This window comes from Felis catus, chromosome A2 (genome assembly GCF_018350175.1).
Source record: "Felis catus isolate Fca126 chromosome A2, F.catus_Fca126_mat1.0, whole genome shotgun sequence".
Taxonomy (NCBI): Eukaryota; Metazoa; Chordata; class Mammalia; order Carnivora; family Felidae; genus Felis; species Felis catus.
In genome coordinates, this window is record NC_058369.1 from 79963392 (window position 1) to 79978832 (window position 15441).

Here is a 15441-nt window from a genome sequence, read left to right on the forward strand (position 1 = left end):
AGCCAAGAGCCAGAGGCTTAACCGGCTGAGCCACCCAGGCACCCCACATTTTGTATCGTTCGAAGTATACAGGTTGGTTGTATTAAATACATTCATACTGACGTGCAACCACTAGTCATGGGGTCTTCTTTTTTGCTATGTAATGTCACTCTAGGTAAATAAAGTTAAAGTTTCTCATTATTAGCATGCATTTTATCATCCATTATTACATTGTGCAGTGCTAGTTGTAAATGCCAATGTCAGAGCATTTAACTTGTTTGTGTGATCACTGAAATCACACAATTTGTATCTTGCTCCAGGAGGATGCCTTGAACTGGCCAGAAAATGCTAACACAGTTTCAGGAAGGTTGGGAAAGAAGAGCTGGTTCCCCCCAGGCACAGAGTGGGCTCGAGAAAGCCGGCTGGGAGCATCTCACAGGTGCTTAGGGTCCCTTGTCCTGTGTGCCCACTTAGGCCTGATGCCTGCTGGGATTATCCCTCCCACCAGCTGATGTGCCGACACATTGTTCCCTGGCTTGAAGCAGGCCTTGGGGACTCTCCCCTTTTGACGAGTGGTATCCCCAACCAACGGTGGATAGGTTACCCCCCCCCCCCCCCAGGGTATTGCCACCTCTGTGCTAGGTAACAGAATCACGAGTCAGCGATAGGATCGTCCCTTACTGAGTTGTGGCCTCCTGCCCAATATCCACCAGACACGTTGCAACACTGCCACCCTGGGCCAGGTGGCCACTACTATGCCCTGCCCCAAAGTGCCACAGGACAGGTGCACACCCAACCAGGACCTTCCCCACCCATGCACTGGCCCTTCCTGGGGCAGAAGGTGGCAGTGGTCACTGGGAAGGCACAAGGAGGGGAGGCTGGGCAGGGCCCAGTTTCCAGGGGATAGAAAAGTGGGCTGAGAACACTCCCACTTCCCTCCCCCACCAGCTGGGGACATGTGATGGGGGTGGGAGAGGTACTGGGGGAAGGCAGCAGGAAGCAAGGCACCATAAGCAGTCTCCAAGCCCCCCACCCCCCTTGCATGCTCCAAGTCTCCATTGTCCCATCAGATTTCACTTACAAAACACAGTTTCAAGACTGTGGCTGCACAGCATTAAACCCCAAGCACCGGGCCCTTCGGAGCTTGGGACCCTGTAGGACCACACCGGTCATGCACTCTTGTTGCCGGCAAAAAGCTGGGTGCAGGAGCAAAGAGCAAGCAAGCCAGAGGAGAGTCAGAACCTGTGTCAGCAAGGCCAGCCCATTCCTTGAGCCCAACAGGATCCCCCCTAACCGACGGACAGCTCTGTGAAGAGAGGATTTGTTCCTCAGGCAAAGCCTTCTCTTCTCTTCTCTTAATAGTGCCCTTATTTCTTCCCTGCCCACTCAGGATTCTAAGTATAGTGCTTTGACCCGACCCTTGCTGCTGGAGGCGTGGGCTGCTCTCCTTCTGGACACAAAGTAAGTTTAAAATTCAACATCACTTGTGGCTTCTTTTTGGGTTTTCCTTTGCTGCTCTTCTCTTTCTTGCTTCTTTCTCTCTCTCTCTCTCTCTTCCTCTCTCTGAGTGAGGGGAGATGGGAAATCTGTCTTTTAATTATGCTCTACAGTAAATTAAGGGGGCAGTCCCTGCCAGGCAGAATGCATGTGGCTCCAACAGCCAATGCTGGTGTGGCCCTTGAGCTCCTTGGTGGGGTGGGTGCCTGCTTTCCAGGATTAAGGGAGGCCCAGCAAGAAGAAGGGAGAGAAAGAGAGGGGAAAAGCTACAGAAAGTCACAGAAGCATAGAAAATACGGGAAAGGGAGCATGGAGAATGGATAAGGGGAAGACGATGGAAGGATGGAGGGAAGGAAGGGAATCAGCGCTTGGCCCCAACACTTTGGAAATAGAAGCTTGACCTGATTAACCTACTGCCCCCTAGCAGACAATATCTGGAGACAATGACTATGAATCCTAGACGGTGACAAAGAGTGTCCTCTCCAAGTCTCCTGCTCTGCTCAGCATATCCTTGAAAATATGACTCTGCATATTAGTTTTCTCAGAGCACATCCCAAAGAATTAGTGCTCCCTGAAAAAGCGTGGGTGCTCTGGAAAGAACTGGGCTGGGGAGTGAAATGGGACAGCAAACAATGGCAAATCCTTTTCTGGAGTTCCCAGTAGGGCTCAGAGTTGTGTTGAGGAGAGCTGAAATCTCCTGATTTCATTCAGGAGAAACTTCACAGAAATTAACCCTATGCTTCCAGGGTGATCAGCGCAGAGGCTGCATGAGCCAAGTGTATTCATAACCTCAAGTTTTGAAAACTCTTTCTTCCTGACAGTAGTATAATGAACTAGCCTCGTAGCACCATTAAATGTCTCACTCAAGAAGTGAGAAGAAAGGCGACTTGCTATCTGATAGGTTCACGGCCTAGAGGTGACGCACAGCTTCTTGGTGGGCCCTGGCATGCCACCCCGGACTCGTAAGCAGCCACAGGCTTCCTGTTCTTATTGTTTTCTCAGTAATTAACGTGACATTCCAGAGACAGATTTCACTTTTGGATTATGATACAGATTGCTCACCATAGGAGCAAAAATTAATTCGTCAAGGGAACAAGACAGAAGACCTGGAGTACGCTGATCTACTTACTGAGATCCCTTTCCGTGAGATGTGAAGACAATATTTATCTCTAGGTCAAAGGAGGAAGCGAATCTGTGCTAGTGAAAGATGGCCTTGCTCTTTCTGGAGAATTTCTCAAAATGGTGGTCGGTGGACCATCCACATCAGGATTACGTGGAATGATGGTATAAAACCAGAGGTCTGCATCCCCACTGCAGAACGACTAAATAAAACTCTGTGGGTAAGGGGTCAGAATCTACATTTTACATAAGCTGAGAGTTTGTAACCACGTATAAATCGACAGTTATGAATCAATGCTTGAAGTGGTGGTTTTCAAATCTGAGGAGGCCTCAGGATCACCCGGAGGCCTTGTAAAACCAAGATGGCTGGGCCCCCTTCACAGAGTTTCTGATTCGGCAGGTCTGGGGCAGGGCCTGAGAAGCTGTACTTCTAAGTTCCGGAGTGACGCTCATACTGCCGGTCTGGGGACCACACCTCGAGAACACCACTGGGTTAGAACAATTAAAACAATTTAGCCTTGCGTCTGTCAGGGGTAACCTATTTACCGTTCTTGGGAAGCCCTGAGGATCACAGTGTGGGAGGCAGTGGTGGTGGAGGGCTTGTTCCCTGTCCCTCTGGGAGGTGAATGCCTGGGGAGGCCCCCAAGCCAGGCCAGTCTACACTAGGCCCTCAGAGAGCAAATGTGGGTTGGTGTGTTTATCAGGTTTCTGGTGGCTGGCTTTTCAGACTCTAGGGAGGTCAGTTTGGTTTCAGGTGAAAATGGAGCTACCAGTCTGTTCTAGGGCAGGACAGGAAGGATCAGCCAAGGCTAGCACTTCCAGTCGGTCCCAGATCTAAGCTGGAATAACCCCCGCACAAAAGAAACCTAAGTCCTCATCACATGGCTAACAGCCCTCTGGACATGTTCACATGGTGACAGGCCACCAGGCCTCCGGGCTGGTATTTCAGGGGTCTCAGGCCACAGATGCTCCATCTATGGAACAAGATGCACCATCTTTAACGTGTGTCAGGCTGAGCCCTCCACAGACCACCATGGACATGCATGCAGCCCACAGGCTGTTTGGTCCCTGCTTTTCTTAGATACCGGCAGTTACCAATATGGCCACTAGAGGTCTCGGCAGGACAATGATTATCCTAGGAAGGGGCCAGGAAGGACCTGGAAAAAGCTGGGAAAGGGCTTCCCCCACAGCCCTCTGTCTTCTCCAGCAAAGGCAAAAGTAATGTGAGGAACTCACGACCTCTGTCTGCCTGTCCAGTATCTTCAATGTGACAACCCAGTCTTGCAGGGCTGCTCTGGGGGCCATTTTCCTCTTCAAACTGTGCTAATGGTTGTCACTGGAGAAGGGATGGTGATACTATGCCAATGGTGATTGCCTAGAAGGGGCCTGCAGGCCATTACCATAATTTTCAACAGCTTCTCCCTCCAAAGGACATAGTGGATTGACACTCTTCAACCCAGTATGAACTACCACGCAAACATGGCTTTAAGAGTCCTCCGGCACAACTCCTAAAGTCCCCACGCCACCCAAATCCTGGAGCTGAAATTCTATCCCAGTGATGCTTTCTGAGGTCACACATTTCCGCGGCGCTACATTTTTGTCCAGCAGCATTAGAACGTAGGAAGTGCAGAGGCAATTATCCATCTCCGTGATTTTCCCCTCCCTGCCATATCCTGACCTGCCCCTTCCCATCAAATCTGAATCAGTGGCATATCCCATATCCAAGGAAGATGGCTGCAGACTAAACGGGCTGCTTCGAAAAGATGCACTGAAGCTAAACTCGATACATGGAACCAAAATGGGCCAAATTGTTAAACCACGTGAGGATTCTTTGCTTCATAAAAAAGATTCATCATAAAAATGCCATGGACTTACTATGGAAAAAGAAAGCCCTGTAAAAACAACACTGCATATTTAGTTAATATCTGTATTTCTATAATTTTGCGTAAGCAAGGGGTATATCTCAAAACTTTGCTGGAAGCCGGCATGTGTGGGCCTCTACTCTCACCTCATTTGCTTTTAAATGATTGTTGGATTGCCTCAGAGACTTCCCTGGCCCTGTTAACTCAGAAAGCAATACATTGAAAAGAGAAAATGTAGGGGCACCTGGGTGGCTCAGTCGGTTAAGCGTCCAACTCTTGACTTTGACTCAGGTTGATCTCACAGTTTGTGAGTTCAAGCCTCACATTGGGCTCTCCGCTAACAGTGCGGAGTCTGCTTGGGATTCTCTGTCTCCTCTGCCCCTCTCCCATTCATGCTCCCCCTTTCTCTCAAAGGTAAATAAACTTAATAAAAAGAGAGAAAATGTAACCTTGTTCACATACTGGGTCTGGTGTCTTGCTAGATAGCCCCCAAAATGCAGAAATCAGAGGTGACCAAGTCTAGGGTTTGCCATGTCTTCCTCAGTTTCACAGGACAGCGTGAGGAGGGCAGGCTACTCACTTCTCACCTGCACCTTCTCCCTCCTTCCCTTGTCCCCCTTCAGTTCTTAACAGACTCATAGGGCTCTTGCTCCTATTTGCACAGCCCGACTATCACTTTTTTCATCATCCTGTAGTGGGAAATCACTGAGAGGACGCCACATGAAAGCAGCTGGAAATTCGTGAGCAAATTTAGCATCAGGCAGTTACTCAACTCGGCTGTTCCCACACTCACTTTGCAGGTGAGGAGCCCGAGGTCCAGAGGAGCATAGTAACTTTCCCAAGCTCGCCCAGATATTTAGGGCAGAGCCAGGACTGGGACCCGAGTCTTTCCATAGGATGTAGTCTCCTTTACTTTCACTCACTTTTAAAAATAAAAGTTCAGGGCACCTGGGTGACTCAGTAGGTTAGGCGTCAGGATCCTGACTTCAGCTCTCAGGTTACAATCTTTCGATTTGTGAGTTTGAGCCCCACGTCGGGCTCTCTGCTGTCAGTGCAGAGCCTGCTTGAGATCCTCTGTTACCACCCTCCCGCCCTTCCCCCACTTGCACTCTCTCTCTCTCTCAAAAATAAACAAACATTAAAAAAAGAAAAGAAAATATCTTCTGGCTGTGTAGGGGGTTCTCTCCCAGAGAAAAATGAGCTGGGACAATACATTGATAAGACACTTGGATGGAAAGAGGAGGACTGGGTTTTCATCCAGCCTCTGCCCCCCCCCTGCCCCCCCCCCCCCCCCCCCCCCCCCCCCCCCCGGCAAGTTACTTTCCCTCTGGGAATTCAGGGGTTTGGAATGAAGGACCCATCTCTAAGGACTCATCAGCTGCAGAATTCTGTGCATGTCTAAATGGTGGGTTGGCCTCTTAACACTGAGGGGACACATCTCATGAAGAGCCCCTCTAATTTTAAGTTCTTATCATTTCTGACAACTTGGAAAGTTTCCTCCTAACTAATTCCCATCGAACACATACTGGAAACTTCGGTGAGCCTGAGCACAAAGGCAGATCCAGCCCTGAAATCACTGGCAGGTGGGGACGGCTGTGCAGTTAAGATAGGATATTTTAAATGCTCCAGATATTCTCTTTGTCAGGCACAAATTCCTCCTCCCCAATTTATTTATTCTGGAAGTCCAGTTTACCACATATATATTTCATATTAAGTAATCCCTATGCCCAATGTGGGGCTCAGACTCACAACCCCAAGATCAAGAGTTGCACGCTCCACAGATTGAGCCAGCCAGGCGCCCCGAGTTTATCATATATTAAATTCAAAGTGGAAACATAGTTTATGTAGATTCAAGGGACACCAAAAGCGAGTGTGTGTATGTGTGGACAATGAAGGGCCAATAGAGCCCATTCTTTGGCTTAAAAACCATGATCCCATCTCCTTCGTAATCACAGGCTTCATATACATATGTGTGCCTATCACATACATCCGTACAGAGAGAAATAATAAACGAGAAGATTACCACTTCTCTCCACGGCTCATTTTAGCCCCGTCACATGGCGCGATGGAATTTATTTTCACACAGCCTCCACACCTACAAGGACTCACAGAGCAGTGATCTGTCTAGGCTGGTGGCCGCGGAAGACCACTGCAGAGCAAAGGTGTGCCGTCGGTGACCGCGACCGGCATGGAGAAGCCCACAGACATCTTTCCAGCCTGGGAAGCAGTATGTCACTGCAAGAGCGCGGACACATGCCTAGAATCCTAAAAGCTGACAATCTGAGGGCTCATTGTCAGAGAACAATAACCCTAGGAGTCTCCAGCTCCTTCGTGGAGAGGTGCCAGGCTCACAGCTGCACGTGCTCTGGCCCTTACCCAGGTGCCGGGGATTGTGGGAGAGAGAAGCACAAATATGAAACCAGGAGCAAGACAGAAGATCTATGGCTTTAAAGTGACGGTTCATGCGGCCCAAGCGCCAAGCGGCGGAAGCGGGAATCGGAGGACAGCAGCGGAGAAAACATGCGGGGACAGTAGGCAGAAGCGCACAAAACACAGCTGGACCCACAAGGAGCCATGCTCACACTTACATGGTGTGGTCTCACACTACCTTAGTTTGCTTTAAGCATTTCCGTCGTCTGAGAGTTTGGGAGGGAAAAACAGAACGGTTAAATAAATTAAGAGCTTGCACTGTATTTTTAATGGTTAAAAATCACAACGTCATTCCTGGCCATCCCAGTCATCGCGTGCAGAAAGACACGCGTGGTGAGTCATAGGGACGAAGGGCACAGTTCTGAGAGCCGGACTGTGATCTCACATCTCGTTTCTGCCGCTTGCCAGCTGCGTGACCCCGGCAAGTGTCCTATCTTTCTGTACCTCAGTTTCCTCATCTGTAAAATGGGTCTAACAGGAGCACTTACCTCATAAGACCGTGGTGAGGATGGAACGAATGAATACATGTGAGATAGCAGGAAGAGCCCTATTTACCACAAAGCATTATCTAAGTAGTGGACATCATTGTTGTTGTCATCATTTTTACCTTTGGCTCCCTCAGGCGACACCACCCAGACTAGACGATCAAATGTTTACGGAAAGCCAAGGACTCTCAGAGAATTTCAGATGCTCAATAAGAAACAAATCAAAGCATTCAGGATAAACAGACAAAGTTAGAAATGCATGGGGTGGGCAACGGTTTCATGTGTTGTTATAATTCTTTGAGGGCATTTATTTCAAATTCCAAAGCAATTCAGAGTAGCTTTTAAAGAAACATAAATAAAAATCAATCGCATACACACAGATCAATTAGAACCCTGAGGCCTGGTTCATGTTGGACAATTCAAGGCTACGTACACATCATCAGGGATTACTCTCTGGACTGCGGCATCTCATATTTTCTAACTTGTTTCCACCGGTGTCTCATGCAGAGAATTGCTGTAAGTCACCAGGGCAAGGATGAGTAGTACCAAGTGGTTTACTAAGTCATACAGAAGAACAGACTTCTTTCCTCTGCTCCTTCCCAGAACCCTTCGGTCAGTTCCGAGCTCACTTGGCAGGATATACGGTCCAGCAGGAAAGATGGGACTCTGGCACTCTTCTTGTTTCCTTCTGTTGCTTGTTACCTATGTCACTTCTTTTTAAAAAAAATTTTTTTTTTTCAACGTTTATTTATTCTTGGAACAGAGAGAGACAGAGCATGAACGGGGGAGGGGCAGAGAGAGAGGGAGACACAGAATCGGAAACAGGCTCCAGGCTCTGAGCCATCAGCCCAGAGCCTGACGCGGGGCTCGAACTCATGACCGCGAGATCGTGACCTGGCTGAAGTCGGACGCTTAACCGACTGCGCCACCCAGGCGCCCCTACCTATGTCACTTCTTATTCATCACTGGCCCGAGGAAGTTTCCCAGATGGAAGCTTTCGGTTTCTCCTCTGTCACTCCAAGTTTTCCCATTTTCTCAAAGGCGTGGAGAATTGTATGGCCTCTCTTTGCTATGTGAGCGTTTAGATGAAGCGATTTGGTTATTACAGTTGGAAAGGTGGGCGCTAAATTTTTCAAAGGCAAAACTAAAAAGCAACATCGGGAGTCTTCAGCTGGTCGAATATAGAAGGAAAGAACAATCGGGAACATGGCAGCATCTGTTTAGCCTAATTGGCCTTTGCCGGAAAGCGTAAGTCACAGGCTGCCCCCTCAGGCAGCATGCTCACCCCCTGAAGTGCAGACACTACAATGGTGTTTGGCTTTCAGCTAGGTGCAGGGTGCGTGTGTGTGTGTGTGTGTGTGTGTGTGTGTCTGTGGTGCCCAGCCACAGATGGTTGTGCTCCGAGAAGGCTCCCGCTTTAGGCAGAGTTTTAACCTGGATAATATTCTTATGTGCAAATGTTCTCCAGAGTTGAATTCTCTGGCTGCTAGTTGGGGTGCAGGTTCCTTAAGGCTGGACCTGGGTTTTCTCATTTCAGGCAGCCTCTCACTTTGTCAGGTACACCATGCCTCCTGCCCCAGGAGTGGGTTAGGGTTGCCACTGAGAGCAACTTCGTTTGGCAGGGAACCTGGCTTTTTAAAGACACAGTGTGAGATCTTTCCCAATCACAGGTACTATTTCAAGGACAACAGAGTACAGTGCTTGGGCTTTTGGAATACTGAGAGGCACCCTGGTCTGTTCGACACCTTTTTGAAGGGATGCTATGTACGTCATCAGAATGTTGCTCAGGCAAAAGTACAAATGGGAGAAAGGGGCCAAGGATATTTAGAGAAGCAAAGAGATTTCCAACCAGGAAAAGGAGACCTAATGAATTGATGTTTGCAGAAATGGAGACATTTAAACAGAACTATTAAGCAATTAGCCAAATTATAACTAGGAAGGGAAACACGAGATGATCTCAAAGGCGATCATTTCAAACAAGCCATTCTCTTGCACTGGAGGGCTTTCATTCTAAACTGTCTGAAGGTCATTATTTTAGCAGAAGAGAGAGAGGCAGTCATGTTTTTCTGGTTGATGGGACAAGCATGTCGTGTCTCCAGGAGGGTCGAGGAGGCCATCAGGCCACAGGCCCACATCTGGAGGGCTGGAGCCCTTGATGCAGTGAAGCTGGGTGCGGCAACACCATCCTGTGGTGTGAGCTTCAGTACGATTCAATGGCAGTAGCTTCTAAGCTCTACTCTGTGTCCCAGGGTCTCATCCTCCCCAAGGCTGTACAGATATACCCAGGCGTATGTTGTCAGGCCAAGTTTCAGTGGGTAGCCCATGTAGGAAGAAGGCCAAAAGAATCGGTTCTACCACTGCATTAGGGGCTGATGCTGGAGTCATTTTTGGAGTATTCTGATGTTTTCTGCTCTCCTTATCTCAAGGTAGACCTCCTCTGGATCTCTCTGGCCCCTGAGAATTGTCCCCCAGACCATAGGTATCATATTCCAATCAAGGCTGAGGCAGGGGGACATACTTCATGTACATCTTTCTATAGTGTCAGAGAGGGTTCCTCGGAGGAAAGGTCTAGCATTACACCTCCCAAAGGGTGGCTGCGGCTTTGTGGTTCCAAGTACACGTGTGTGCGGCATGCTTTTCTCTGCTACACACACACCCTGTATCATCATGTTCCTACTGGACACCAGTGACTGTTCGGAGGGCTCACTCAAGACATCAGTCACTCTTACAGTGGTAGATCAACTAACAGCCTGAGACTCTGCTCATTAAATAATCTTATCTACAATACCCAAAACACAAAAAACAGACCTGGCCTTTATGTTTCCATTTGATTTACTCACCCTCGAATGAAGAGCTGTCTCATTCATTAGAAACTTTGTAAAAATCCAAAAATGTCCCTCTGAGTAAGCATTGCTTTCATACCTGGGTGATTTGCACTAAGCCCTAGGAGTCTGGGTTCGATGGTTTAATTTCCCACTTCCTAGGTGGTAGCAGATAATAGGTGGAACCCTGAGTGTTGACGGATTTTCCTTCAAATGCACCCCTCCTGGGCCTTTGGTGCTCTGTGGTGGAGGGTAGCAATGAAAAGAACAGGAAATAGAGTCCTAGTGAAAATGATTTTTAGTTGAGAGGCCTTTCACAGGAGAAATGCAAGATGGCACTAGTTTGTTGTTGGAATCAGATACCTACGCTGGACATGACCTTAGTAATTAATGACCCTGTCTGCCGCTTTGTGTTACAGATAAGGAAATGAAGGCTCTGAGAGGGCCAGCGTCCCAGCCTGCTGGAGAGGCAGGGTTAGTGGGAGACCCCCCGCGTCGTGGTCCAGGACTCCTGCACCGTGCTGCTCCCCAATTGCAAGAGAAGAACATAATTTTCTAAGCATTGATGTCCATTAGGGAGTAAAATATGAACACTATGCCCAGACTGCCCTCTGAGTTTAGAAAGGTTTAATCTCTCCATAAGCTAAGGGCTAAATTAGGAAATTGCTTTAATGACCCCAAAAAGATAAAAAAATCAAATGGTGTGTGTGTGTGGTCTGACTGTAGGTCACACTGATCCCCAAATGTGAATCTACTATAGACCCCTTTAAAGCAAAACAATCCTCTAAGACCTATGATATACTTCCTTAGCCGGCATTTGAGAAACATTTTTTTTAAAATCAATTTTTAAAAAATGCTTATTTTTGAGAGATTCAGAGATTGAGAGCACGAGTCGGGGAGGGGCAGAGAGAGAAATGGGGGCGGGGGACAGAGGATCTGAAATAGGGTCTGTGCTGACAGTAGACCGCCCTACGTGGGTCTCGATCTCGTGAACTGTGAGATCATGACCTGAGCCGAAGTCAGATGCTTAACTGACTGAGCCAACCAGGTGCCCTGAGAAACATTTTCTTAAAAAAAAAGCTAAAATCTCATTCTTTGAACACGATTTTCAATTGAGTACCGTCACTGAAAAAAGACAGGTTATATTTGGTAAAATGAAAGCATAAAACTTAAACATCCTTACTAAACCCAATGATGCCCACCTCCTTGCAAGAATATGTCCCTGAAATTCAATTTGAGAAACACTGTCCTAGCTCAAAATTCGTCTCTGCTGTCTTCTCTGGTCCCGTTAATGAACTTTTTTCTTCAGTTTATGTTCCTTTCCACCTTTGCCCCTATGGCAGCTACCTTTTGCACAGAATGGATTTTCCTAGTTCACAATTTTGCAATGGACCCCGTAGGTCCCGTTATCTTGTCACCTGATCTCTCTCTCTCCGAATCCTGGGTCCTTTGTGATTTCCTTAATATTTGCTTTAGATGAAAATCCAGCACAATCCTGTCTTCATGGAATGGTATTTTTATTGAAAATGTTAGTTTTGTAGAAAGAAAGAGATAGAAGTCTCCAGTCGGCCGTCCAGCCGGCATCAGCCACCGTCTGGATTTCAGGAATGAAGTTCCATCAGCTAAAATGCACTTTAAACATCTCGGCTGGCCTTGTACAGTAGTTAAGTTCCGTGTTTTACAATCTTGCCAATTTAACATCGCCATCCTGTCCTCCCTCTGGGGTGACAGGTGGCTAAAAACACATTTAGATTTTCCTCTGAGGGGGAATTACTCTCTCCTTGACAGGCTCTCTCTACTCCATGTCTCACAGAAGACTAGGAATTTGCCAAGGACCTCCCCTTGGGAATGTCTCTTCTTGCCTACCTGCCTTCATGTACTCCTGGGTCAGAATTCTCTTCTTCATTAAGAATTCATTCCCCAGTGGCAATGTAAGCGTGCTGGAATTTCTTCTCACCTTTTACAGTTATTGTTTTTGTTTTGGATTTTATGGAAAGTGGTTTTAAAAAAAATGGAATGGGTCTCGGTTCTGCATTATTTTGGTTAAAAAAACTGGAAGGATGTTTCTCTATACTTGCACGTTCCAATACAGTAGTCACCAGACACGTGTGACTATTTAAATTTAATTAAAATGAAATTCAGTTAAAAATTTAGTTCCTCAGTCTCATCAACCACATTTCAAGGGCTCAAAAGCCACATGTGTCTAGGGCACTGTATCGGACAGAGCGAAAGAGAACATTTCCATCCCTGTTCTTTGGCAGAGTGCTGTTCTATAACATTTATTATGCATTAATAAAATTTGAATGCAAGATGTGTACTATGAGACATAAATATGTAAGACAGTTTCAGTCAAAACCCATCTGTAAAGTACAGAGGAGAATTTTTTAATAAACAATACAGTTGGAAGTCTGGGTGTCTTTTATGTTCAAGTCAGTCACACGAAGCCTCGTCATTTAATTTAGATTCTAAGACCAGCCTTTATGTAAATGAAAAGACAGAACTGACTTTCCCTAAATGGAGGTGTGTACACAAGGATGGGTAATGGATGGATGTTATGCACTGGGAACTTGTGTCAACCTAGACATTTTCTCCCTGACCCAGATAAGACTAGGAGTTTTTGGGGTGAGGGAAGGTGCTGTAGGTGGAACTTCTGGGGTTTGAAAAAGCTCCTCAAGTGGTTCTCGTGTATTCTCTCCATCTCATCCCTCTAGCTGGGAACCGATGCTTCCCCAAATAGCTAAACTGTTGGGGAGATGTGCCTAATTGCAGAACACCAAGGACCATTTATGTAATTTAAGCACATAAATCCTATAGAGCTTATATTAGAGTTCTACAGAGAAGCAGAGCCAATAGGATATATTGGAAATATATGTATTTTTCCCGGAGAACCAGGAAAGCCATTGGTATAATTTGGTCCAAGTCCAAATGCCTGAGAACCAGGGGTTCTGATGGTGTAAGTTTCAGTCTGAGTCTGAAGGTATGAGAACCAGGAGGGCTAATGGCAAACCTGAGGGAGGTGTGATGTCCCGTCTTAAGTAAGAGAGCAAATTCAACCTCCCTCCGACTTTTTGTTCTATTCAGACACTCAGTAGAACACCCACTTGCCTTGGTGTGGGTGATCTTTTTTACTCAATCTGTTCTATTTTGGAAATACTCTCACAGATACGCTCAGAAACAATGTCTTACTAGCTATCTGGGCATCCGTTAGCCCATTCAACTTGATTCATAAAATTAATCCTCAGATTGGTTAGGTGATGATTACAGGGCTGGTCTCATGGGCAATTCTGCACAAAGTCTAAGTAGAGTGGGTAAGCCTTCTGGTTAGCAAGGTTATACTGCTTGTCCAAAGTGCATGGGTAAATGCTGAAGGCAAGTTAGCAGAGCATTAAATACTTTTTCATTCAAGAATGACTTATTGAGCATTTAGCAATATCTGCCAAATACCTTGGTACATATTGTAGAGTATGGTAAGACAAGTAAGTAATGGCGCCAGAGTGTGGCAGTTCAATTGCTGCATGGGCCTTGGAGTCAGCCTGAGTTGAAGTCTGGTATACTCTACGTGTGTCCTTAGGCAAATTAGTTAACTTCTCCAAGATTCCGTTTCCTGCATTAAATTGGGGATGATGCTTACTTCATGGCGTTACTCTGAAGATTGAATGACATAAGGGGAACACTCAGTAGAATCTAGTGACTATGTTATTATCAGAGCATGTAGTTTGGCGAGGAAGATAAACTCACTGAAAATCTGTACTCCTCCTGACTGCACGAATGGCGGGTTCAGCTGACAATGAAATGGTCCTAAAGAAGTCTGAGGTGGGGATGTGATCCCTATAGCATCCGATCAGCTGTAGGGTAGATCAGATGCCCCTGACTTTAGCCCTGCCATCTTGCAAACGTGGGTCACTGAGTAATCAGGATGGTAGTATACAGATGATCAAATGGGAGAGCTAAGAATGATCCAAGATGGAGTCAGTTCAAGTTCCTTCCTTCAGAGAGGAGCAGACTAAGTTTCAAAGGACTTTGCCCAAATTTAAACACAACGCTTTGGTGGCAGAACTGAGGTCAGAACCTAGGGTTTCGGATTCCTTGCCAAGTGTTGTATACACAACAATAGCCTCCAAATGGAACAGAAATCTTCATCACCATGAAATACTAGGAAAGATGCTGGTCTTACTATCACTGGGCTGTGGGGTTATTTTGAAATATACTGCTTTAACTTCAGGACCCAAAAACCATACTGGGTGTAATTTTCATTTTGCCCTCAGAGATAAATTGACATCCTATGAGACACAGCTCCTAGAAGGGACTCTACTGCAGACTCACAATCTCTAAGAACCAAGAGTTCTTGAGATCTAGTTTGTGGTACATCCCAAAAGTTAACCTAGCATATCACTGCTCAGGCAGGGTAAACCTTCAATTCTTTCTGGAGTATGGGAACGGCTAGGAGAACACAGTGGACTCTTGAAAAACAGGTTGCTGGAAGGTAGGGACCCAGCTTTATGCTCACCACAGCGCTGATACTATCTTTCTTGGTTTTCAATTCTCAGGGCATGTGGCCAACTTCTTGCTTAATCTTTGCTTTTATCTTGTCACCTCCTAAAAGCACAAAGGGTGCAAGAAGTGTGGGCTTTTCTGATTAGGACATGGTGGCCTCTTGGTCTTCTGAACACTTCTTTCTGTGTGGCAGTTGTATAGGATAGCTTATTCCATGGACAATAAATACCTTAGCATACAGGGCCAGCCATGCCCAGGGACAGTAACGAGAGGAGACAGTCAGGAGACACCTTTACAATTTTAAGTCAGATTATATCACTCCCTGTTCACAGCCATCCAATGGTTCCCGTCACAGTTGGAATGAAATCCAAACACCTTTCCCATGGGATCTGGCCCATGCCTACCTTCTAGCTTCATTTCACACCATCCTCCCTCTCACTACCATCCAGCCAAACTGCTTTTCAATCCCATCTTTGGATCTTTGCACTCGCTCTTCCCACTGCATGAAATTCTTTCTCACTGGCTGTTGTTGCATCAGTCTCCAGATTTTGGCTTAAATGCTGAGGCTCTCCCTGAACAAACAACCTGGGGAGCTACTTGGTCATGGTCTATCATATTACTTGGTTTACATTCTCTGCATAGCGCTTTCCACTCTGATATTTTCTTGCCTTTTAAATTTATTTATTGCCCATCTCTTCCCATCAGAAAACAAACTCCAGGAGACGTGGGATTTTGTTTCCTTGATTCACTACT

General features: G+C 46.6%; 1 protein-coding gene and 1 long non-coding RNA gene across 4 annotated transcripts in view; one reads left to right on the plus strand and one right to left on the minus strand.

Moving 5' to 3' along the window:
• LHFPL3 (LHFPL tetraspan subfamily member 3) overlaps window positions 1-15441 on the minus strand; it is a 574983-nt gene that overhangs the window by 51539 nt on the left and 508003 nt on the right. The window contains exon 3 of one of the 3 annotated variants that reach the window (XM_023250286.2): window positions 7066-7093. The exons of 1 other annotated variant lie outside the window; for it this stretch is intronic. In XM_023250286.2, coding sequence (XP_023106054.1) covers window positions 7077-7093 — 17 coding nt within the window. In that variant the 3' untranslated portion in view covers window positions 7066-7076. Of the gene's footprint in view, window positions 1-7045; window positions 7094-15441 lie in introns of all 3 variants that reach the window. One more of the 3 variants, XM_023250285.2, reaches the window with a different exon arrangement.
• LOC123383854 lies at window positions 270-10790 on the plus strand. Its single transcript, XR_006594137.1, has 3 exons — window positions 270-418; window positions 1370-1440; window positions 10614-10790. It is a non-coding gene; the product is annotated as an uncharacterized LOC123383854 (long non-coding RNA).